The sequence below is a fragment of the Stenella coeruleoalba genome, assembly GCF_951394435.1.
Source record: "Stenella coeruleoalba genome assembly, chromosome: 4".
Lineage (NCBI taxonomy): Eukaryota > Metazoa > Chordata > Mammalia > Artiodactyla > Delphinidae > Stenella > Stenella coeruleoalba.
This window is the reverse complement of record NC_137149.1, coordinates 111406347-111431184: the sequence shown is the minus strand read 5'-3', so window position 1 is coordinate 111431184 and position 24838 is coordinate 111406347. Positions and strand designations below refer to the sequence as shown.

The 24838-nt window shown below is 38.6% G+C and overlaps 1 protein-coding gene across 1 annotated transcript; it reads right to left on the bottom strand.

Annotated features, from left to right (window-relative positions):
- Nucleotides 1-14790: 14790 nt before the first annotated feature.
- LOC307185520 (coiled-coil domain-containing protein 62-like) lies at nt 14791-15778 on the bottom strand (the record flags this gene model as incomplete). Its single annotated transcript, XM_079919829.1, has 1 exon — nt 14791-15778. Exon 1 carries the CDS (start codon nt 15574-15576, stop codon nt 14791-14793), a length of 786 nt encoding a protein of 261 aa, XP_079775955.1. The 5' UTR covers nt 15577-15778.
- Between the last annotated feature and the right edge of the window lie 9060 nt (nt 15779-24838).

Below are 24838 nucleotides of genomic sequence, written 5' to 3'. Positions count from 1 at the left end.
TTCAGGTATGTTTTACACCCCTTTCTCTTTCCTTTTTCCTTCTGGGACCAGTATAATGCAAATGTTAGTACACTTGATGTTGTTCACAGGTCTGTTCAACTTTCCTCATTTCATTTTATTCTATTGTTTTACTCTTCATCTTCGGTGATGGCCAGTACTCTGTGCTTTAGTTTTCTGATCCATTCCTCTGTATCACTGAGTCTACAGTAGTTTCCTTTTAGTGTAGTTTTCATTTCGTTTATTGTATTCCTCATCTCTGTTTGGTTGTTCTTAGGAGTCTGTTTTAAAAATCTTCTAACTTCTTGCTCTGTTTGTCCATTCTTCTCCTGAGTTCTTTGATCATCTTTACAGTCCTTACCTTGAACTCTTTCTTGAGTAAATTTGTTATCTCCACTTCACTTAGATCTTCTTCTGGGTTTTTATTTTGTTCCTTCATTTGGATCATGTTTCTGTGTCATGTCATTTTTCTAACTTACTGTTTTTATTGCTACGTATGTAGTAGGTTCATTACATTTCCTGACCTTGGAGAAGTGGCCTTTTGTAGGAGATGTCTTATGTGTCCCAGCAGCCCACTGTCCCCTGGTCACCAGAACTATATGATCTAGGTGTACCCCCTTTGTGGACTGCTTGGGCTCTTCTGTTGTGGTGGGCTAACTACTGTGGGTTGTCTGGTAGGCTTGGCTGCCCCCAGGCTGCATGTTTGCCAGGCTCTGCCTTGTATGGAGGCTGTTTGTGTTGCTTGCTGGGACTAAATCATAAGGCATCTGGCTGTACAATGCTGGGAGACATCAAATCTAGAGCTGGTTCACTTATGGGTAGAGTTGCAGTTCAGGTGATATAAGGGCTAGTGCCCAATCACTGGTCCTGGGGTCAGGTTCACTACTGGGAGGAAGACACAGGTCCTGAGTTCTGGCGGTGGGGCCCAGGATTCTCAGAGTTGGTGTTGGATCACTGTCCCTGACACAGCTATCTGCAGGGTCTGAGGTATCCGTAATCTTGTGTTGGCATTCTGATGGGCAGGGTCAGGATCCAGCTGAGTCCATAGCTGCTTCTGGCCTGCAAGTGAGTGGCCTGGTTACACTGGCTGCTGGGCTGTGTTATTCCTGGAGCTGGTGTGTGCCTGTTGGTGTATGAGGCTGATTCCACTGCTAGAGCAGGTTTGCTGTTGGGTAGGTCCAAGCTCCATCCAGTCCTGGTGCAGTAATCACCTGCCGACAGGTGAGGCTGATTCCAAGGCCAGAGCAGGCTCACTTGTCAGAGGGGTCAGGGATTCTGAGGCTGGTGCCTGCCCACTGGTGGGTGGAGATGGGATCCAGTGTCTCTGTCTGAGGGTTTCTGGGGGTCTTGGATCTATGCCTGTGCTCTGACGTGTGGAGGCTGGTCCTGGGGCTTTTGGTGGCTGGGCCATATCCAGGGGCAGCTGTGCGTTGATAGGGTCTGAAGGCACCTGTTGGCTGCTGGGTGTGGCTGTGCCCCTACTCAGTTAGCTGCTTGGCCTGCAGCCCCCTAGTGCTTGTGTCTATAGTCTGGTGGAAATGAGTGGGGCTCGGTCTTGTGGCTGATAAGCTGGAGGGAGGATTCTGAAATTATGGTTGCTGCTACCAGTGGCCACGAGGTAGAAGGAGCTCCCCAAAATGGATTCTGCCAGTGTCTATGTCCCTGAGGGTGTGCTGTAGTTGCCTCTTGCCTCTCTGGGAGATTCTCCCAGATCAGGAGGTAGGTATGACCCAGGATGCTTTCAAATTCCTGCTTATGTTCTGATTCTCGGATCATGTGGGATTTTGTGAGCATCCTTTAAGAGTGGAACCTCTATTTCCCACAACCTTCTGGCTCTCTGGAAAATAAGCACTACTGGTGTTCAAAGCCCAACTTTCTATGGACTCTTCATCCCAGCACAGGATCCCTGGGCTTGGGAGCCTGATGTTGGGGTTCATACCACTTGCTACCTGGGAACACCTCAGAAATTGTAATTATTCTCCCATGTGTCGGCCACGCACCTGGTGGTATGGGTCTTGAGTATATTGAGACTTTTCCCCTTCCTTCCTGTCTTGTCATGGTGCCTTCCTTATGTCTTTAGCTGTAAAACATCTTTTATGGTAGGTCCTGGCCTTTTCATCAATTACTATTCTGTAAATATTTGTGACTTTGGTGTGTCCATGAGAGGCATCAAGCTCTGGTTCTTTCTATGCTACCATCTAGGACCATCTCTCTGCTTCATTCTTAAATCATATTATTTAATTTTTCTTAGTATCTTATTTGATTTGTGGCAGTTTGAAATTTATATCACTCATGTTCACTTCACCTGTTTTAAAAAATTGAATAGTGCATTCATTCATTTTTAAATGAAGGTAGTGACCTGTGAATTTCCATACCTCAAAAATCAAGGATAGGACAAAAGGATTTTCTACCTGTGTTACCCTCAAACTCTGCACCCCACCCCAGCCTGGAGATTAACGTCTTGCACCCATGCTCACCTTCTGTTTTTGGACTGTTAACCATCATTCCATCTGTATGTGTGTTGACAAAGTGAACTATTGTCTTTCCAGTTTTTGCTTTATGGTTTTGGGTTTATGGAACAGTCCTACTATGAATATACATTTACTGGTCTGCTGAAGTTCATATATAAACCTGTTAAGAACATTACTGGAATTGGAATTGCTTGTATATACACTCTGATAAATTTTAGAGAGAACGGTAGAACAGAAGGAAATTGTATTTCAAATCCCACCATATTCTCACACTATGAAAACCCTTCCCTTTTTAATATATTTGTGTGTAGTTTACCTTTATGCCCATACTATATTTCCCAGAGATGGGTAAGTGTTATGTTTCTTGCAAAAAAATTTACTGTATTGTTCAGTCAGGTTTTTAGTGGTTTTAGCATGATCATATTTCCCTGAACTCGCAAACACAGGATCTTCTCTCACACTGTCCTTTACTCCCTGCTCATTTATATTGCCCTACTAATTCTCAGTACTGGTTTTTCCTTATGTTCTTCATCAACCTGGATACATTATACTATTTCCTCCCTTATTCAAGACCAGTGGAATAGAATAGAGCACCCACAAATAAACACTGATATATGGCCAAATGATTTTTGACAAGTTGTCAAGACTTTTCAAAATAGGAAGGATAGTATATTCAACAAATGGTGCTGAGAGGTCTTGTTGTCAACATGCAAAAGAAGGAAGTTGGACCCTTACCTAACATCATAGGCAAAAATTAATGAAAATGTATTAAGAAACTAAATATACTGCCTAATAAAATGTCTTTGAAGAAGGCACACGACAAGAGCTTCATGACATTGGAGTTGGCAGTGTTTCCTCAATATGAAACGAAGGAATAACAAAGGCACAGCTAACCAAAAAATAAACAATTTTCAGTACATAATTTTAAAAAAATGTGTATCAAACAAATGTAAACAGAATAAAATGGCAACCCACAAGATGGGAGAAAATATTTGAAAGCCATATATCTGACAAGAGATTTCTATTCAGAATATAGAGAGAACTCCTACAACTCAACAAAAAGCAAGCATCCTGATTCAAAAATGGATAAAAGACTTGAATAGATGGTTCTTCAAAAAGATGTACAAATGACTAAGCACTTGAAAAGATGCTCCGTATCACTAAATGCATGTTTATATATTTGTGCGCATGCATACACACACACAAACACAGACACATACACAAGCAGAAAACAAGTATTGGTGAGGATGTGAGGGAGTTGGAAGCATTGTGCTATGTCAGTGGGAATGTAGAATGATAGAGCTGCTTTGCAGAACATTATGCCAATTTTTCAGATATTGAAAAATAGAATTACTACATGATCCAGGAATTGCACTATGAGGTATACCCAAAGGAATTGAAATCAGGGTCTTAAAGAAATATTTGTACTCCAATGTTTATAGCAGTAATAATTACAATAGCTAAAATATGAAAGCAACCTAAGTGTTCATCCACTAGTTCCTGGATAAACAAAATGTGGTATACCCATATAATACAATATTATTCAGTCTTAAGAAGGAAAAGATCTAGGAGTATGCTACAACATGGAGGGATCTTGACGAAATGTAGCTACCAAAAATTCCATTTTTGTGACGTTTAATGAGTCATAACAATACAACTACTTATTTCAACTATATGGGATACTTAGTGTAGTCAACACCATAGAAATTGAGAGGGTAATGATGCTTTTCATGTGGTTATGGAACAAAAAGGAAAGTTATGTTTAAAGGATATTAAGTTATAGTTTTAAAAGATAGAAAAGAATTAGAAAGTAAATGGTGATATTGGTTGCCCAATAATATAATGTATTTAATATCACTGAACGGTGCACTTTATAATAATTAACATGTTATATTTTATGTTATTTTATTTTACCAACATAAAAAATTGGGAAAGAATGTAATATCAGGAAAGGGAGTGGACCTGGGATGGAGCAGAGAGTAGTCAAAAGAGTGAGACACTGCATATTTTGAAGAAGAAGAGGCGAGAGTCTTCATTGGCCAGAAGAGACTTTATAAAAAAATTAAAAATTACTCTGAGGGTGTATTAAATAAATATATATGGGTGTACTGTTATCTCCCGTGGGTTATCTTAAAGAGTCTTTAATAAAGTCCAAAAGGTTTGCTGAGGCTTTTTTAAAAACTAGATTCCGTATGAGATAATTAGAGGCTGGTACTTAAGTCTAGGTCCAGGTTGACATATTTTGGAGGGAAGACAAACTTGAGAACAGTGGAGGTCCTGAGAGTGTAAGTACATGGAAAGTAGAAAAAAAATAATAAATGAAATTAGGAAAACTTTGGACTTCGAAGGTCATGGATTACTGAGTCAGACCTTTGATTTCTAAGGAGTTATATACGCAGTTGCTATTTGGATTACTTGTTGATAAGGATAAGTGGAAAAACTAGAGTTGTTTCCAAGTGTAGGTAAGATATAATGAGAGGATAGAGATGGCATGTAGGGAGGCCCAGAGAAAAATGAGAAGGTCATATTGGGCCACAATGGTGGTAATATCCCGCAGAACAGATGGTAGGGCAGACTATGGATTCATCTTTCAAATTTCGGTTCCCCACCTCATCCTTAATAATTCTTGGGAATATTTCAGCACTCTGTGTTGCAGGTACAGAATTCGAGTGAGGAGACTACACCCTCAGTGTCCAGCTGTCTGAGTCCTCAGTGTGCTTCAAATGATGGAGAGTTGTTGCTTCTTTATGAGAAGAGTTAGTACCTTATAGTTAAGCTTAAGCAGGAGGTTATACAATATTGATTCCATTTTATATATACTGTTGGCATGGAGGTTCCTCCTTCTCTTTTCTTGACCATTACGAAATGAATCTATATTTCTCAATATTTGGGTATATCAGATAAATACATTAAATAAAGGAATGTTATATGTTGCTCCCTGCATAGTTTGCCTCTTTCTTCTTTCTCTCTTACATTTACTAAATTAGTACAGGGAGAGACCTTGAAATGTTCTAATCAGGAGAGATTAGCACATCATATTTCTAGAGAGGTTGGTTGGACAGAGCAGGGGTCCCATTGAGAATCAAAGCTTGTTTCTACTTGGAAGTGTACCTGTATAGGGTAGATGGCTCCAGGAAACCTCCTAGAATATTCCAATATCCCTGCAGGAGTTCATTAAGAGAGGCAGGATCTGGTACCAGATCAGTGTACTATGACATGTTTGTCAGTCATGTGATGTGAGATTCTCAGAGCCAATCCCATATGGTAGGGCTGACTGCAGAGTGATGCAGAACCTGTGAAAGCCTTTGATTTCATGTTAAAGATGAAGCTCTGATTTGGGGGAGAATTTTCTTACCTGACTGAATGTCATCCTTCTGTGGGGATGAGATTCTGTGCTTTTCCTCTGTTGATGACCACTGACTGAAAATCATTAGAGGATCATGTCTAGACAGCATTCTTTATTTAATTTCTTAAAGAAGAAAACATAGAAAACATTTTTATCCACTTTCAAATTGAGGATCAAGGGGAATGACATCAGTGAAAATATGCGAGTAGGGAGCTTTGGCTTGTTTCCAGCCCCAGAAACACTGACATACGTGGTAAAACCTGTCAAAATTATCTTATCAACCCATGTAGGTTTTCTTTTCTTTTTGCCATGTAGATTTATCATTTATTGAAACTTTACTTACTACAGGATGTGGAGAATTAACAGGGAAGTAGAAACTGTGTTTCCTGATGAGAGAATCACTAAGTCACACTAGCTGTTTTGAGTTTTTGTCTTACCATGACCATAATTAAACAAACAAACAAAAAAAAACATTTTGTTTTTTTTGTAAGTCAGTTCCGACATTTCATAGTTAAAGACAAGGTAAAAGATACAGACTTAGATTTACCAGAATAGAGTATAATTTTGATTGTACCTGTGTTGAATATATGAGCATGACCTGCTACAAAACTTCATTATACTTATTGCCACAACTGACAAATTCCCTTTTTCCTCTCCTGGTATGTTACATGTAAGGAATGCATAGGTCACTAACCCCAGTTGGTCAGAGGTAAACTCTGCCACATGGATTACTGCACGTTTTCCTGCTGGAAGACCACACATTCTCGAGTATCATGCCTGCAGAGTATCTGGGCTCTTCTTTTTTCTGGCTAAAGGTTTGCTAATCACCTAATTTTATGAGAAATATACAAATTGTATTTGCATATTCTTCAGGTTTTTATTTATCTATTCTCTTTCAAGTCCTAAGTGCAAATATTAAAGTGATTTCCAAGAGGGTGGTAAATAATACAGCTACATTTATGCTCCAAAATTAGCAATAAATCATAATACAATTGTAAATGCATTATTGTGTGATTAATATGTAGATACTTATGTAAATGCAATTTTAGTAATGCTCTGTGGAGAGCTTCAGAATGTAGGTATTAGAAAAAAAAGAAGGAGTTCCTGAAACAATCAGGGAATTATAGAGAAGTCTTTGTGTCTATAATTATCAATCTGAAATAAAGCATTTTCTCAGAAATAAACTAGGCATAAAATTGTAGGAAAAAGCTACATGAAATGAAACAGCATGTGAGACGGCCATACAAGAAAAAGAATATTCTCAGAGAATAATGAACAGTGTGGAGTTCAGCAGAAGGCTAATACAGATTCAGAGAATAAATCTTTGGAGAGCCTAATTATGAGTTCCTCATATTTCATTTTGGAGAGATCTTTGGTAGTCATTTGAAGTATTATGTTATACGGTGACATTAACATACTCAAATACTTTCGTTTAGAATGACCAGTTAGAACCAGAATAAATGAAAAGGAACACAAAATTATGTTTTTGTTGATTTTTAAAGACCTCAGGTGAGTGTTGATAATTTAAAAATACATGATGTCTTGAATAAAGTTCCCTGGAATTTGAGATCTGTACAAAAGCATTTCTTTTCTGTAATGCTAGGATGCTAATTGGACATTTTTGCAAGAAAGAGATTTCAGGGTGCAAATCTCGTGTCTCTAAGTTGGCAAGTCAGTTCATGGTGGAACCTTCTATTAAACCTGTGTGAGTGGAGAAATATTTCTTTGGAAGGAAGAGGTCACAAATCCGTTTTTAATACAGTTAGTGGTTTGTAGTATATAGAATGAGTAAAATGGCTACTTCTGAACTTTACGAAAAAAATAATATAGTTTTTCTGCCTTTATATTCTGAAGCTGATGTAAAATATCAAAAATTCTTTATTTTGAAAAACAATGTAATCAATTTGACATAATTTATATATTGAACCTGTGGTACGCACACACAATCAAATTAATTAAAATATTTTTTTGCATTAAAAAAATATTTTCAAGTGTAGTTGATTTACAATGTTGTGGGGTTTTTAAATACACGTTTATTGGAGTATAATTGCTTTTTAACATTGTGTTAGTTTCTGCTTTAAAACAAAGTGAATCAGCTCTATGTATACATATATTCACCATATCCCCTGCTCTTGAGCCTCCCTCCACCTTCCCTATCCCACCCCTCTAGGGGGACACAAAGCACCGAGCTGATCTCCCTATACTATGTGGCAACTTACCACTAGCTATTTTACATTTGGTAGTGTATATAAGTCAGTGCTACTCTCTCACTACGTCCCCGTCTCCCCTTCCCTCCCATGTCCTTAAGTCCGTTCTCTACATCTGTGTCTTTAGTCCTGCCCTGTCACTAGGTTCGTCAGTACCATTTTTCTACATTCCATATATATGTGTCCACTTACTTTTACATTGTGAAAGTTGGGTCTAGCCTTGAACCGATGAAACCAGCCATGGCTGGCATTAAAAGATGTGTCCTCTGATTCCTTGCCATGTTTCTTCTTCAAGTCTTCATAAAGGCTTTTTAGCTTTCTCTTGAATCAGCATTAAGCTGAGCAGGACATTGATCCTACATCCATACACTGAGAAGTTTCTGCATCTCCATCACTTTTCCATGCTTCTTCGATATTTTGTCAACATCATCGGCACTGCAGACTTCACATGTTCCATGATCTTGTCCTTGTTCTTTAGAATCGTGCCAATGATTGAATGATTCATGTTATAAAAATGAGCGATGTCTAACATCTTTTTGCTTCACTCCACTCTTTCAATTATTTTCAATTTTGTTTCCATCATTATCGCGTGGTGCTTCTTAGCAGTACTAGCTACATCACCGCTGCTTTAATGCTTGCCTCCAGACATCTTGGGCTTGAAATAAAGGTACTGTATTACTGTACTCTACACAGTACTGTAAACTACACAAAAGCACAACCACTTATAGAGGATGCACACACATGACAATGTATGCCAGCCAGACACATGAACTAACTTACATGACTGGACATGTGAATGGATGTTTGAATCTTTGAAAGTTTGCAACTTGAAGGTTTATATGTAGGTGACTTACTGTATTTGTACTGCCTAGGGAGAACTACCTAGGAAAACTGTGGTATGATTTATGTCGGAGAATGTTTTGCTTATGTTCTCTTCTAGGAGTTTTAAGGTGTCCTATCTTATATTTAAGCATATAAGCCGTTTTGAGTTTATTGTTGTGTATGGTGTGAGGGTATGTTCTGATTTCACTGATTTGCATATGGCTGTCCAACTTTCAAAACACCACTTGCTGAAGAGACTGTCTTTTCCCCTTTGTATATTCTTGCCTCCTTTTTCGAAGGTTAATTGACCATAGGTGTGTGGGTTTATTTCTGGGCTCTCTATTCTAGTCTATTGATCCATATATCTCCTTCTGTGCCAATACCTTGTGGTTTTGCTTACTGTAACTTTATAGTATTGTCTGAAGTCAGGGAGGGTTATGCCTCCTGCTTTGTTCTTTTTCTTCAGGATTGTGTTGACTATTCTGGCTTTTATGGTTCCATATACATTTTAGGATTATTTGTTCTAGTTCTGGGGAAAATGTCATGGGTAATTTGATAGGGATCACATTAAACCTGTAGATTGCCCTGGGTAGTATGGCCATTTTAACACTATTATATCTTGCCGTCCAAGAGCGTGGGATGTCTTTCCATTTCTTTGAATCATCTTCAATTTACTTTATTAATGTTTTATAGTTCTCAGCTTATAATTCTTTCACCTCCTTGGTGAGGTTTACTCCTAAGCATTTTATTTTTTTGATGCCATTTTAAAAGGGATTGCTTGTTTACATTCACTTCCTGATATTTCATTGTTAGTGTAAAGAAATGAAACCAGGGACTTCCCTGGTGGCTCCACGGTTGAGAATACACCTGCCAATACAGGGGACATGGGTTCAAGCCTTGGTCCAGGAAGATCCCACATGCTGTGGGTCAACTAAACCTGTGCACCACAACTACTTAGCCTGCACTCTAGAGCCCATGAGCCACAACTACTGAGCCCATGTGCCACAACTACTGAAGCCCGTCTCCTAGTGCCTGTGCTCTGCAACAAGAGAAGCCACTGCAATGAGAAACCTGCGCACCGCAAGGAAGAGTAGCCCCCACAGGCCACAACTAGAGAAAGCCCGTGTGCAGCAATGAAGACCCAATGCAGCCAAAATAAATTAAAAAAAAAAGAAAGAAATGCAACCAATTTATGTATGTTAATCTTGTATCCTGCAACTTTGGTGAATTTGTTTATCAGTTCTAGTTGTTCTTTGTGGAATTCTTAGGGTTTCTTTTATATGTATTATCATGTCATCTGCATATAGTGTCAATTTTACCTCTTCCCTTTCAATTTGGTTAGAATTTATTTCTTTTTCTTGTCTGACTGTTGTGGCTAGGACTTCCAATACTATGTTGAAGAGAAGAGGTGAGAGTGGGCATCCTCTTGTTCCAGATTTTAGCAGGAAGGCTTTCAGCTTATGAATATTGAGTATTATATTGGCTGTGGGTTTGTCATAAATAGCTTTTATTATGTTGAGATATGTTCCCTCTATACCCCCTTTGGTATGCGTTTTTTACCATGAATGGCTGTTGAGGTTTTTCAAATGCTTTTTTCGGCATCTATTGAGATGATCATTTGTTTTTTGCTTTTCCTTTGTTGATAGGGTGTATCTCTTTGATTGATTTGCATATGTTGAAACAACTTTGTGATCCTGGGGTGAATCAAATTTGGCCATGGTGTATGATCTTGTTATGTGTTGTCAGATTCAGTTTTCTAATATTCTGTTGAGAATTTTTGGATCTATATTTATCAAAGATATTGGCCTGTAATTTTATTTTTTGGTAGTGTCTTTCTCTGTGTTTTTTTTTTTTTTTTTTTTGTGGTACCTCTCACTGTTGTGGCCTCTCCCGTCGCGGAGCACAGGCTCCGGACATGCAGGCTCAGTGGCCATGGCTCATGGGCCCAGCCACTCTGCGACACGTGGGATCCTCCTGGACTGGGGCACGAACCAACGTCCCCTGCAACAGCAGGCGGACTCTCAACCACTGCGCCACCAGGGAAGCCCTCTGTGTTTTTTTTTTTAAGTCTTTATTGAATTTGTTACAATATTGCTTCTGTTTTATGTTTTGGTTTCTTGTTTCTGAGGTATATGGGATCTTACCTCCCCGACCAGGGATTGAACCTGCCCCTCCCTGCACTGGAAGGCAAAATCTTAACTGCTGGACTGCCAGAAAAGTCCCCATCTGGTTTTGTTTGTTTGTTTTTAATAAATTTATTTATTTTTGGCTGCATTGGGTGTTTGTTGCTGTGCACAGGCTTTCTCTAGTTGCGGTGAGCGAGGGCTACTCTTTGTTGTGGTGCACAGGTTTCTCATTTTGGTGGCTTCTCTGTTGCTGAGCATGGTCTCTAGGCACACGAGATTCAGTAGTTGTGGCTTTCAGGCTCAGTAGTTGTGGCTCCTGAGCTCAAGAGCGCAGACTCAGTAGTTGTGGTGCACAGGCTTAGTTGCTAACGAGCATATGTGATGTTCATGGACCAGGGCTCGAACCCGTGTATCCTGCATTGGCAGGTGTATTCTTAGCCATTGTGCCATCAGGGAAGTCCCCCACCTATGGTTTTGATAGCAGGATGATGGTGACTTCATAGAATGTCTTTGGAAGTATTCCTTACTCTTCAATATTTTGGAAGCGTTTGAGAAGAATCAGTGTAGGTTCGTCTTTGTATATTTGGTAGAATTTGCCTGTGAAACCATCTGATCCTGGACTTTTATTGGTAGGTAGTTTTTTAAAATTACAGATTCGATTTCACTTTTAGTGATCAGTCTGTTCAAGCTATCTATTTCTTCTTGATTCACTTTTTGTTGGCTGTAAGAAAACAACATACATTTTTAGATTATGTTAGCACCTAAATATTTGCCATGTATTAGACCACAAGAAAGCAAAGAAAAAAGTAGTAAAATATTTTTTCATATAGAAAAAGTATTGAAATATTATTTGAGAAATTGGGATAATAATACTAATTATAATAATGACAAACTGTTCTGAACTTAAAGACTACTTTCTCTAAGATGCATACTATACGCTAATTGTTTTATTGTTTTTAAATCCATGGAATGTAGTCTCCTTTTTAATTTAATTCTTTTATTTTACCTGTATATTGTTAAAAACAATTTAGTTGCACATAATATAAAAAATTACACTTTAATAGGAGATATTAATCCATTTACATTTAGTATAGTACTGAAAATACTTAGGTTTAGAGTTACCATGTTATTGTGTGCTCTCTTTTATTTATTTAAATGATTTAATTTTGTTTTTTTAAAAATAAATAATTTATTTATTTTTAATGTCTTTATTGGAGTGTAATTGCTGTACAATGGTGTGTTAGTTTCTGCTTTATAACAAAGTAAATCAGTTATACATATACATATATCCTCATATCTCCTCCCTCTTGCATCTCCCTCCCACCCTCCCTGTCCTACCTCTCTAGGTGGTGACAAAGCACCAAGCAGATCTCCCTGTGCTATGTGGCTGTTTCCCACTAGCTATCTGTTTTACATTTGGTAGTATATATAAGTCCATGCCACTCGCTCACTTCATCCCAGCTTACCCTTCCCCCTCCCCGTGTCCTCAAGCCCATTCTCTATGTCTGCGTCTTTATTCCTGTCCTGCCGGTAGGTTCTTCACAACCGTTTTCTTTTCATTTTTTTAGATTCCATATAAATGTATTAGCATACAGTATTTGTTTTTCTCTTTCTGACTTACTTCATTCTGTATGACAGACTCTAGGTCCATCCACCTCACTACAAATAACTCAATTTCATTTCTTTTTATGGCTAAGTAATGTTCCATTGTATATTGAAGATGTGCGACATCTTCTTTATCCATTCATTGGTTGATGGACACTTAGATGGCTTCCATGTCTGGGTTATTGTAAATAGAGCAGCAATGAACATTGTGGAACATGACTGTTTTTGAATTATGGTTTCTCAACGTATATGCCCAGTAGCAGGATTTTTAGATTTTAGGGAACCTCCATACTGTTCTGCATAGTGGCTGTATCAATTTACATTCCCACCAACAGTGCAAGAGTGTTCCCTTTTCTCCACACCTCTGCAGCATTTATAGTTTGTAGATTTGTTTTGATGATGCCCATTCTTATCTGTGTAATGTGATACCTCATTGTAGTTTTGATTTGCATTGATCTAATGATTAGTGATGAGCATTCTTTCATGCGTTTGTTGGCAATCTGTATATCTTCTTTGGAGACACCTCTATTTAGTTCTTCTGCCCATTTATGGATTGAGTTGTTTGTTTCTTTGATATTGAGCTGCATAAGCTGCTTGTAAAGTTTGGAGATTAATCCTTTGTCAGTTGCTTCATTGGCAAATACTTTCTCCTATTCTGAGTGTTGTCTTTTTGTCTTGTTTTTGTTTTCCTTTTGCTGTGCAAAAGCTTTTAAGTTTCATTAGTCCCATTTTTATTTATTTATTTATTTTCATAAAATGGATTTATTAGAGTATTATCTAACAAATTACATATACTTTACCTAGTAATACATAATAGAACATATGAGTAAAAACAGATGAACCAAAAAAAAGGAGATTATTAAAATGTTCTGTAAATGTTTTTCCTTCCTCTGACCTCGCACATTTTATTCACAGCATCTGTAGAGCACTAAACTCTCTTTGGGCCTATGAGCTTCTTAGTCACTAGCAGAGTGCCTGGCACACAGATGCTGATCCAAAGATTGCGGGAATTCCACTATAAGGCTACAAACATATGTATATCTTTGTGTAGATGTACAAATATATGTATATCTTTATGTAAGTATCTGTAACAATGTAAGACATAATTACTTTGAGACACAGGAATCCTAGAAATAATGGAAATAGTGACCTCTAGTGGTAGGAAACTGCATTTCCCCAATCTTTAATCACATGAGATTAAAATTAAAAATTTCATTTTATTTGAAAAAAATGTAATATAATACTGTATTCTGCCCTTTAACTTATAGAAATGTAGTCTCTTCCTAGCAGGAAGGACATTGAGAGTAGGTATGAGTAGACCCAAACATGTTCACTTAGTTAATTAAATTCTTTTTTCTTTTGACCATACCACATGGCATGCGGGATCTTAGTTCCCTGACCAGGGATCGAACCTGCGCCCCCTGCAGTGGAAGCGCGGAGTCCTAACCACTGGATCTCCAGGGAAGTCCCAGTTCATTTAATTTCTATTTGGAACTTTACCTCCAAACCTATGATTTTCTTCATACAAACCACCAAAATTAAAGTCTAACAAAACCTTCTTGGCTGTCAGGGCCATATATAGATAAGCTCTAAATATCAGTGATTCTCAGTTGGGAGCAGAGAAAGGAGAGGCTAGAAACTCTGACACACTGGGGTGGGTTGGGGTTAGAGTGTAGGAGAACATGGCGGTGAGGGAGAGTGGGGAGTGCCACTTTTATGTTTATCAGAAGGGGCCTAAGTTACACTTTATTGACAAACTTGCTTTTAAGTCATGAAAAATTCATCCCCAACATTATTATTTTGCGGTCATACTGATGTAACAAAACACATGAGTATTTTCCAACTGTAATAACTACAGGTGATCTATTTGCAAAATTGAAAAACTGTTGAACTCCTAATTTTTATCTAGTATTTGCAAATACTTGGCTCAAAAGATTCTTTCTTATTGAATTTTTAAGCACAAGTACTATGTTTTTAGTGAGCTAGTATAGCCATGCACTCAAGCTAGAAGGGAGAGCAGCTCCTCATTTTACAGAAGAGGAAACAGAGTGAACTGGGAGGCACGATAACAGCTTTAAAATTCCCTGCCTGGTCCCTCCTCATTTCTCAAAGGGTGTTAAAATAAATTAATTAAATACATAAAGTATTTTGAGAGAGGTACAATTCATTTAGCCCATCATGGTAGTATCGTAGAACGTTCAGGTTACTTAAACTAATCATCTATTTTTACCAGCAAAAACCAATTCATCATGCAGGCAACTTTTCTCTTGCTTGAGGCGAATGATCTCTTCTCGTTGTCCATTATTTTCTGTTGTCTTTTCATTTAGATCCTCTTTTAGCTTATTGACTTCAAGCTTAAGTGCCTTCAATTTCTGCTTATAATCTTGCTTTTCTTTCACAACACAGGTCTCCACCATCTTAGCATCGCGTAAGGCATGCTCTAACAATTTAAATTTACCCGACCAGTCAGCAATGTGATTGACTGCCTCGATAATATCTTTGTCCTTCAGCTTTATCATGGTGGTGAGAGCCTGTTCTCGAGCTTGCAATTGTCCCACTTGAGCAGAAAGTTCCACTAATGTGTTGCTGAGATTTTCGTTTCTAGCCTCAAGGTTTTCAGAGAGGAGAGTGGAATGGGTTGCCTTTTGGGCCATTTCTTGAAGCTGTAGTTGAGTCTTTTGAAGAGTACTCTGGCATTCAATTTGATTCGATTCAAGGGTTTTTACTTTCTTTGTGAGTGACCTGATTATTTCAGTTCTTTTATGTAGTTCACCTTCTAATTTGCTGCAACGTTCTTCCAAAGTCAACACTTTCTGCCGATCCTCTTCCCATGAAAGAAGTTGTCTTTGATGTACTGCAACCATATCATTGAGCTCTCTATCTCGATCTTTTAATTCTCCAATGAGCAGCTGTAGCTCTCTCCGTTGCTTCTCGATAGTGGAAATCTCAACTTCTGACCCAATGTTCTGGCGCCCGGCCAGGAAGGAGGCCGAAGGGTTCATAGGTGTTTCCTCTGCCCCCGGAGAGAGTCGGTGTGCGCAGCGTCACCCTAGAAACACCATCGGCGTGCCTACCCGGAGTGGCGGGGGCGAACCCCGAGCTCCGGAGCCCCGCACCCTCGCTGGCCCAAGCAACCTCGCCCAAACCGCCGGCCCCGCGGAACGCGCCTGAACTCATTAGTCCCATTTTTAAATTTTTGTTTTTATTTCCATTTCTCTAGGAGGTGGGTCAAAAAGGATCTTGCTATGATTGATGTCATAGAGTGTTCTGCTTATGTTTTCCTCTAAGACTTTTATAGTGTCTGGCCTTACATTTAGGTTTTAGTCCATTTTGAGTTTATATTTGTGTATGGTGTTAGGGCATCTTCTAATTTCATTCTTTTTGTAGCTGCCCAGTTTTCCCAGCACCACTTATTGAAGAGGCTGTCTTTTCTCCATTGTATATTCTTGCCTCCTTTATCAAAAATGAGGTGACCATATGTGCGTGGGTTTATCTCTGGGCTTTCTATCCTGTTCCATTGATCTATATTTCTGTTTTTGTGCCAGTACCGTACTGTCTTGATTAATGCAGCTTTGTAGTATAGTCTGAAGTCAGGGAGCCTGATTCCTCCAGCTCTGTTTTTCTTCTCAAGATTGATTTGTCTATTCGGGGTCTTCTGTGTTTCCATACAAATTGTGAATTTTTTTGTTCTAGTTCTCTGAAAAATGCCATTGGTTGTTTGATAGGGATTGCATTGAATCTGTAGATTGCTTTGGGTAGTATAGTCATTTTCACAATGTTGATTCTTCCAATCCTATAACATGGTATATCTCTCCAGCTTTTTGTGTCATGTTTGATTTCTTCCATCAGTGTCTTATACTTTTCTGAGTACAGGTCTTTTGTCTCCCTAGGTAGGCTTATTCCTAGGTATTTTATTTTTTTGTTGCAGTGGTAAGAGAGTGTTTCCATAAGTTCTGTTTCAAATTTTTCTTCTTTAGTGTATAGGAATGAAAGAGATATCTGTGCATTAATGTTGTATCCTGTACCAAATTCATTGATTAGCTCTAGTAGTTTTCTGGTAGCCTCTTTAGGATTCTCTATGTATAGTATCATGTCATCTGCAAACAGTGAGAGCTTCACTTCTTCTTTTCCGATTTGGATTCCTTTTTCTTCTCTGATTCTTGTGGCTAAAACTTCCAAAACTGTGTTAAATTTTAGTGGTGAGAGTGGGAAACCTTGTCTTGTTCCTGATCTTGGTGGAAATGGTTTCAAGTTTTCAGCACTGAGAACGATGTTGGCTGTGGGTTGGTCATATATGGCCTGTATTGTTTTGATGAAAGTTCCCTCTATGCCTACTTTCTGGAGGGTTTTTATCATAAATGGGTGTTTAATTTTGTCAAAAGCTTTTTGTCAAGAGCATTTAATCCATTTACATTTAAGGTAATTATCAATATGTATGTTCCTATTATCATTTTCTTACTTGTTTTGGGTTTGTTATTGTAGGTATTTTCCTTCTCTTGTGTTTTCTGCCTAGAGAAGTTCCTTTAGCATTTGTTGTATAACTGGTTTGTTGGTGCTGAATTCTCTTAGCTTTTGCTTGTCTGTAAAGTTTTTAATTTCTCCGTCAAATCTGAATGAGATCCTTGCTTGGTAGAGTAATCCTGGTTGTAGGTTTTTCCCTTTCATCACTTTAAATATGTCCCGCCAGTTCCTTCTGGCTTGCATAGTTTCTGTTGTAAGATCAGCTCTTAGCCTTATGGGGATTCCCTTGTATGTTATTTGTTGTTTTTCCCTTGCTGCTTTTAATAATTTTTCTTTGTATTTAATTTTTGATAGCTTGATTAATATGTCTTGGCATATTTCTCCTTGGATTTATCCTGTATGGGACTCTCTGAGTTTCCTGGACTTGAATAACTTTTTCCTTTCCCATATTAGCAATGTTTTCAATTATAATCTTTTCAAATACCTTCTCAGTCCCTTTCTTTTTCTCTTCTTCTTCTGGGACCCCTATAATTCGAATGTTGTTGTGTTTAATGTTGTCCCAGAGGTGTCTCAGATTGTCCTCAATTCTTTTCATTCTTTTTTCTTCATTCTGCTTTGCAATAGTTATTTCCACTATTTTATCTTCTGGGTCATTTATCCATTCTTCTGCTTCAGTTATTCTCGTATTGTTTCCTTCTGGAAAATTTTTAATTCCACTTATTGTGTTGTTCATCATTGTTTGCTTTTTCGTTCCTCTAGGTCCTTGTTAAATGCTTCTTGTATCTTCTCCATTCTAGTTCCAATTTTGGGATCATCTTTACTATCATTACTCTGAACTCTTTTTCAGGTAGACTGCCTATTTCCTCTTCATTTGTTTGGTATGGTGGGGTTTTACCTTGCTCCTTCATCTGCTGTGTGTTTCTCTGTTTTCTCATTTTGCTTAACTTCCTGTGTTTGGGGCCTCCTTTATGCAGGCTGCTGGTTCGTAGTGTCCCGTTGTTTTTGGTGTCTTCCCCCAGTGGCAAAGTTTGGTTCAGTGGGTTGTGTAAGCTTCCTGATGGAGGGTACTAATGCCTGTGTTCTGGTGGGTTGGGCTGGATCTTTTCTTTCTGGTGGGCAGGTCTGCATCCGGTTGTGGGTTTTGGGGTGTCTGTGACCTTATTGTGATTTTAGGCAGCCTCTCTGATAATGAGTGGGGCTGTGTTCCTGTCTTGCTTGTTGTTTGCCATAGGGTGTCCACCACAGGAGCTTGCTGGTTTTTGAGGGGAGCTGGGTTTTAGCATCGAGATGGAGATCCCTGGGAGAGCATTCGCCTTTTGATATTTCATGGCGCCGGAAGTGTCTGGTACACCAGTGTCCTGAATTTGGCTGTCCCACCTCAGAGGCACAGGCTGACACCTGGCCGGAGCACCAAGACCCTTCAGCCACACAGCTGGAGGTGAGAGCAAGAGGTAACTTTCATACATCTCAAAGACCACCAATGGGATTCACTGACCATTTTCTCTCCAGATGTGAAGAAAACAAAATTCAGTCTTTGGCTAGTCAGCCACCTTGGTAGCCAGCCTCCAAGATGGCCCTAATCATCCCATAATTATCTCCCAATCTTCATGCACCTGTATGACCCCTTGCACTTGAAAAGGGCTGAGTGTTTAACTATTAAGACATTGCAGAAATGACAAAGTGCAGCTTCCAACGGTGGGTCATAAAAGACATAGCAGCTTTTGATTTGTTTTCTCCTAGATCACTCATCCTGGGGTAAGCCAGCTGCCATGTCATGAGGACACTCAAGCAGCCCTAAGGAGAGATCCATGTGGCAAGAAACTGAGGCCTCCAGCTGCAGCCATGTTAGTAAGTCATCTCATAAGTCAAAAGATTTAATTTTATTTATTTTTCATTGTGTTGGGTCTTCGTTGCTGCATAGGGTTTCTCTAGTTGTGTCAAGCGGGGGCTATTCATCATTGTGGTACACGGGCTTCTCCTTGTGGTGGTTTCTCTTCTTGTGGAGTATGGGCTCTAGGTGCATGGGCTTCAGTAGTTGTGTCATGCAGGCTCAATAGTTGTGGCCTGTGGGCTCTAGAGCACAGGGTCAGTAGTTATGGCACACAGGCTTAGTTGCTCTCTGGCATGTGGGATCTTCCCAGACCAGGGTTTGAACCCCTGTCCCCTGCATTGGCAGGCAAATTCTTATCCACTGTGCCACCAAGGAAGTCCAGTGTGCTCCTTTTTAAACCTAGTCTGTTTTCTTTATTTTCTATCTTAACTATTCTGTATTAAATTAAAAAAATAATACTCCTTTCTACCCCTCCTCTTTGAGTATTATATATGAAGTATGTCTTATTTATTAATCTCAAATTTTCAGCTTGCTTTTAAGAAGTAATCACAATGTCAAGTGTTTAATATCTTTCACTTCCACCTTGAAAAGCATGGATATTAAAGTGCTAATATAATTACCTTTCCTAGTCTATATATTTTACTTTTTGTTATGTATAAAAAACAACTAAAAACATGCACGGTTTGTAAGAAAATGACAAATTTCAGAAAATTCAGAATCTGAATACACTCTATACCTAGCTTCTAGATAAAGACACGGAAAAATTCCAGACCCTCAGAGGCCCCCTGGTCCCATTCTAGTGGCTCCCCTTAAGGTTTACTATTGTTCTGGTATGTAACAAAAAGATCACTTTACCTGTATTTTGTATTTTTTAAAAATGTTATGACACAGTATAACCACTTTTGGACAGGACTATTTTATTACTTATGTTGTTTGTGAATATACTTATACGGTTGCCTGTTGTAACCATGTATTGACACTGTTGCATATTCCATAGTGTAAACATTTAACTACTAAGTAATTTATTCCAATGTGTATTAAAATATGAATGATTTTTAGTTTGTGTCTGTTGAGAATAGCACTAGTATATAAATTCTAGAACTTGAGCTTTGGTGGTATGTGTATAAATTATTGTTCAGCATACATGTAGTAGTAAAATTTTCGAGTCATAGCTTTCTTGTGTTTATCTTTTTATGTACCTCTAAATATTTTCAAAACATTTGTATGAATTTTCATGCTCAGCAGCAGTGAATCAGATTCAAGGATTACACACATTCTTGTCAAACTTGATAATACCTGTCATTTTCATTTGAACTTTGTGGTTCGTGAGTGATAATTCCAAGGATTGCTTTTGTTTCATTTAATTGACTACTAAGAAGCCAAGCATCTTTTGATATGTTTACTTAACATTCTGTACTCTCTTTTTTGAAATATCTTTTGGTATATTTTCCCCATTTTTGCTCTTACATTATCTTCTTATTGAAGACTTTTTTAAAAAACATCTGAAGACTTCTTATTTAGAAGTTTTTTATATATGTTTGATATGAGTTCTTCTCTCTTTCTGTCACTCCTCTTTCTTTAGATGACTGTCAGTTCTTAATAACATCTAATTTTATATTTTCCTCTTTATTTACTTATTTAGTCATATTTCTATTTATTTATGAGCCTCCTTATCTGTAGCAAAGCACATTATTTATTCTAAACCACAAAGATGTTTTGGTTCCTTCAATAAATCTAATTATTAAGCTTTAAATTTAAGTTAACTTTGTAAACTAAATATGTTGTATCATAGTGAAAATTAATTTTTTCTAGGATACCTGAAAGGTTACATTTATTCATAAAATGTTGTATTCAGGGCTTCCCTTGTGGCGCAGTGGTTGAGCGTCCGCCTGCCGATGCAGGGGACACAGGTTCTTGACCTGGTCTGGGAAGATCCCACATGCCGCAGAGCGGCTAGGCCTGTGAGCCATGGCCGCTGAGCCTGCACGTCTGGAGCCTGTGCTCCACAACGGGAGAGGCCACAACAGTGAGAGGTCCACGTACCGCAAAAAAAAAAATGTTGTATTCAACTTTATTTTCATTTGCTCCGACCTCTCATTGATTCACAGAGGTAAACATCACTTCATCCATGGATCTGACTTTTATCTGATGTCTCATGGTCATTCTCACCAATTCTTCTTATCTCCTGAAATCTTCAGCAATCCCATTTTTCGACAAAAGCAAAAACCTTTTTTGGGCCTTTTTCCTCAGAAGATTGATTATTCCCACATTTTAAATGGGACATTGCAATAAGTTAGGAGAAAATGCCAAAAGGGTCTCTCTCTTTTTGTTTTCACATCTTTTATCAGCCTCTGCTTGCACTCTCTGTTCAAAGATTTTTGTACAACACATTGATGGAAGTTGCCAGTTGTTTTTTTCCTTGGGGCAAAAGACAGATTAATTACCTGACAAAAATAATAAAAGTGTCTTGCTCTGTTCAAATGTTGGACAGGATTGCTTGCATCCTACTTTAAAAGTTTCAGATGACTGAAGCTTAAGATTCCTAAGCCTTAATCCATACTTACACATGCACAGCATCCAACAGGACTGCTTTACATCACCTCGAGACTTTTGTGTGCAAGTGGAACAGATAAAAATATACAACTATTGCTCTCTGTTTGTTTCATAAAAATTATTTTTTGTCTCATTTAAAACATTTTTTTGTAAAATCCAAAAACGTGCCAGGCTAAAATATTGGAATTTCAAATATGGTAAAATCTAAGACCCTTCAAATTTCTTTCCAGTATTGGTGATGATGGGTGCCATGCGAGATATGACTTCATTAAACAGAATAGGTAAGATTCCCTCACAGGCCTGATTGGAGAATATGAAAATAATCCCTGGAAAAATTTGGACATTCTCTAGTTTTCCAGTATTGGGTAAAATGGTAGTAAGGACCTCTCATTGTCCTATATGTGAATGCAGATCAATTTTGAGAGGTGGGAATAAAACAAGCAGCCTAAATATCCTTTATATTTGTTTGTTGTACTACTAGTAGAAAGAGGAAGGGTCAACATATCACCATGGTTGATATAGGAAATAAGCTGCTTGAAACTACACAGAAATGTACCTGCTTGTATTTTCTGTGCAGTTACTCTCTTTTGGTGTGCCCTGATACCTCCCTCAACTTATGTATCAACTCCAGCAGCATTAATCAGAAATCCAAAAAATATATTCTTTGGAATTATGAGGAAGGGAAGAGTCGAAAACTTTATAGCATGTTTTATATAAATATACACGTCACCATCTTTTTCTATGTGATGCCATGCATGAAAGGTCAGGAGGTTCAGGGGATTCTGGAAGCACCAAGGTCTGTGGGGTTCATCACGGGTGCATTCATGGGCAAGAAAAGAGAAGAGCCTTACCTTGCTCACTTTCTCAATGCCAGTAGCTACAAAAAGAAGAGGACAGCAGACATCTTAGAGAGAAGAGCCAACATTAAATGAAATGTCCTAATTACTCCAGGCAACCTCTCATGATAGCCTCCCACAGCTTCTTGAATCCCTATATACTTGCACAAGGGATCGTGTAATATTACTGGAGCATGTGACTCCAGGTTAACCTTATTGTTGTTGAAAAAAATAAAAACATGTTCAAGTGACAGCGTTTGAAATGGTTTCACAGTGGGAGGGAAACTAATGTAACAATGTAGAAAGAACCCTTTGGATGATTTCATCATGTTTTTATTTTTATTATTTTTGCCGCTTCAGAATCTGTAGTAGTGATTGGTATGTTCCATGATGCAGTCCCGCTTCTTATAAGTTTTAGGTGGAATACCCCATTAGGAAGAAATGCACATAAAGAAGGTTAGTGAGTCAAACTCCTCTGCCCTCTGTCAGCAGTGGGTGCAAAATGATAGAGACCAAGTGCTGTCATCCTTTGATGTGCAAAGTTTTCACTATATGAATGATGGTTTTTTTGTTTGCAGGTCAGGAGCCTTTCTCAATACCCCTGTTTAAAAAGTATTATCACATGTCTGCCAGAAAGAATTGCTGATGAAACTGGAAAAAATTGAGAGTTATCCTTAACAGTTAAGGGTTTCTCAGCAACATGGATGGACTGAGATTGTTATACTGAGTGAAGCAAGTCAGACACAGAAAGACAGACATCATATGATATTGCTTACATGTGGAATCTAAAAAAAATGGTAGAAAATAACTTATTTACAAAACAGAAATAGAGTCATGGATATAGAAAATAAACTTATGGTTACAAGGGGATAAATGGGGGAGTGATAAATTGGGAGAATGGGACTGACATATACACACTACTATATATAAAATAGATAAGTATTGGTATGGACCTGCTGTATAGCACAGGGAACTCTACTCAGTGCTCTGTACTGGCCTATATGGGAAAAGAATCTTAAAAAAAACAAGGGTTTCAGGATTATATAATAAATATATATGTGCAAAACTTTTAACATGAAAGGAAAAATAAATTAACCATGTGGTCCCTGTTATGGTATAAACATTTTGTGCCTCTAATTTTCAAATCTTGAAAACCAGCTCCCTTGTTGATGGTATTAGGAGGTGGAGCTTTTGGGAGATGATTAGGTCACGAGGCCAGAGACCTCAAATATGGGATTAGTGACCTAATAAATGTAGCACACAAAAGATATAATGCCCATTACATCATTTAATTGCAGAGCCAGAAGACCCACATTATGAACCAGAAATTTGGCCCTCACCAGGCACTGTCAGATGGCAACTTGTTTTTTAAATTAATTAATTAATTGGCTAAGTTGGGTCTTGGTTGCGGTGCACAGGCTACTCATTGGGTGGCTTCTCTTTTTGCAGAACATGGGTGCTGGTGTGCGGGCTTCAGTAGTTGTGGCACGTGGGCTCAGTAGTTGTGGCTTGCCAGCTGGAGAATGCTGGTTCAGTATTTCTGGCGCACAGGTGTAGTGGTTTTGCGGCATGTGGGATCTTTTCGGGCCAGAGCTCGAACCTGTTTCCCCTGATTGGCTGGTGAATTCTTAACCACTGCACCACCAGGGAAGCCCTAAATGTGTGACTCCGTTTCTCTTCTTTAATTAGTTCATGTGTAGCCATTTTTAGATTCCACCTCTAAGTGATATCTTATGATGTCTCTTTCTGTCTGACTTATGTCACTGACAATGATCGCCCCTAAGTCCACCCGAGTTGCTGCAACTGGCCTTATTTCATTGATTTCATGGCTCATTAACATTCCACTGTACATAAGTACCACATCTTCTTTATCCGTTTTTCCTTCCAAGTACATTTAGGTTGTATCCAAGTCGAGGCTCTTGTAAACAGAGATGCACTAAAAGTTGGGTTCTCTGTGTCCTGTCGAATTTTGTTTTTCCCAAGACATACGCCCATGAGTGGAAGTGCCATATGCTCTGTAGCTCTGTTTTTTAGATTTTTTAGGAAACACATTTCTCCAGAGTTGCCGTTGGCAATTTACGTTCCTAGCGTCAGCGAAACAGGGCTCCCTTTTCTCCACGCCCTGTCCTGCTTTTCTGGTTTTAACACTTTGTGATGATGGCTGATCTGACTGATGCGAAGTGTTGATTTTCATTGCCCGCCTGTTTGGTTGGCAAAAAAGGGAGTATGCATTTTTCCTGAATATATTCAGAAAAAATGCATACGCCCTTTTTGGCCAAATGGATCATTGGTGTAGTTCAGCTGCTTTTCATGTGCTTTAACTGCGAGTCCAATCTACCTCTTGAAATCCCTCTCCTGCAGTTCTGCCTTGCTTTCAAGTCCTTTTCGATGACTTACCTCACGACATTTTTCGATGATAGATATCCTTTACAACCCTGCCGGTTTGAAAATTGCAGGGCCCTGAGGTGGAGTTTTCATATTTTGTGGGGAACAGGCCACAAAACAGCAGCCTTGCTTCAAACCCTATTCTGATTCCAGGGGCAAGGTGAGCCTTTGGTCAAATCCTCTTCCTTATTGGAATTA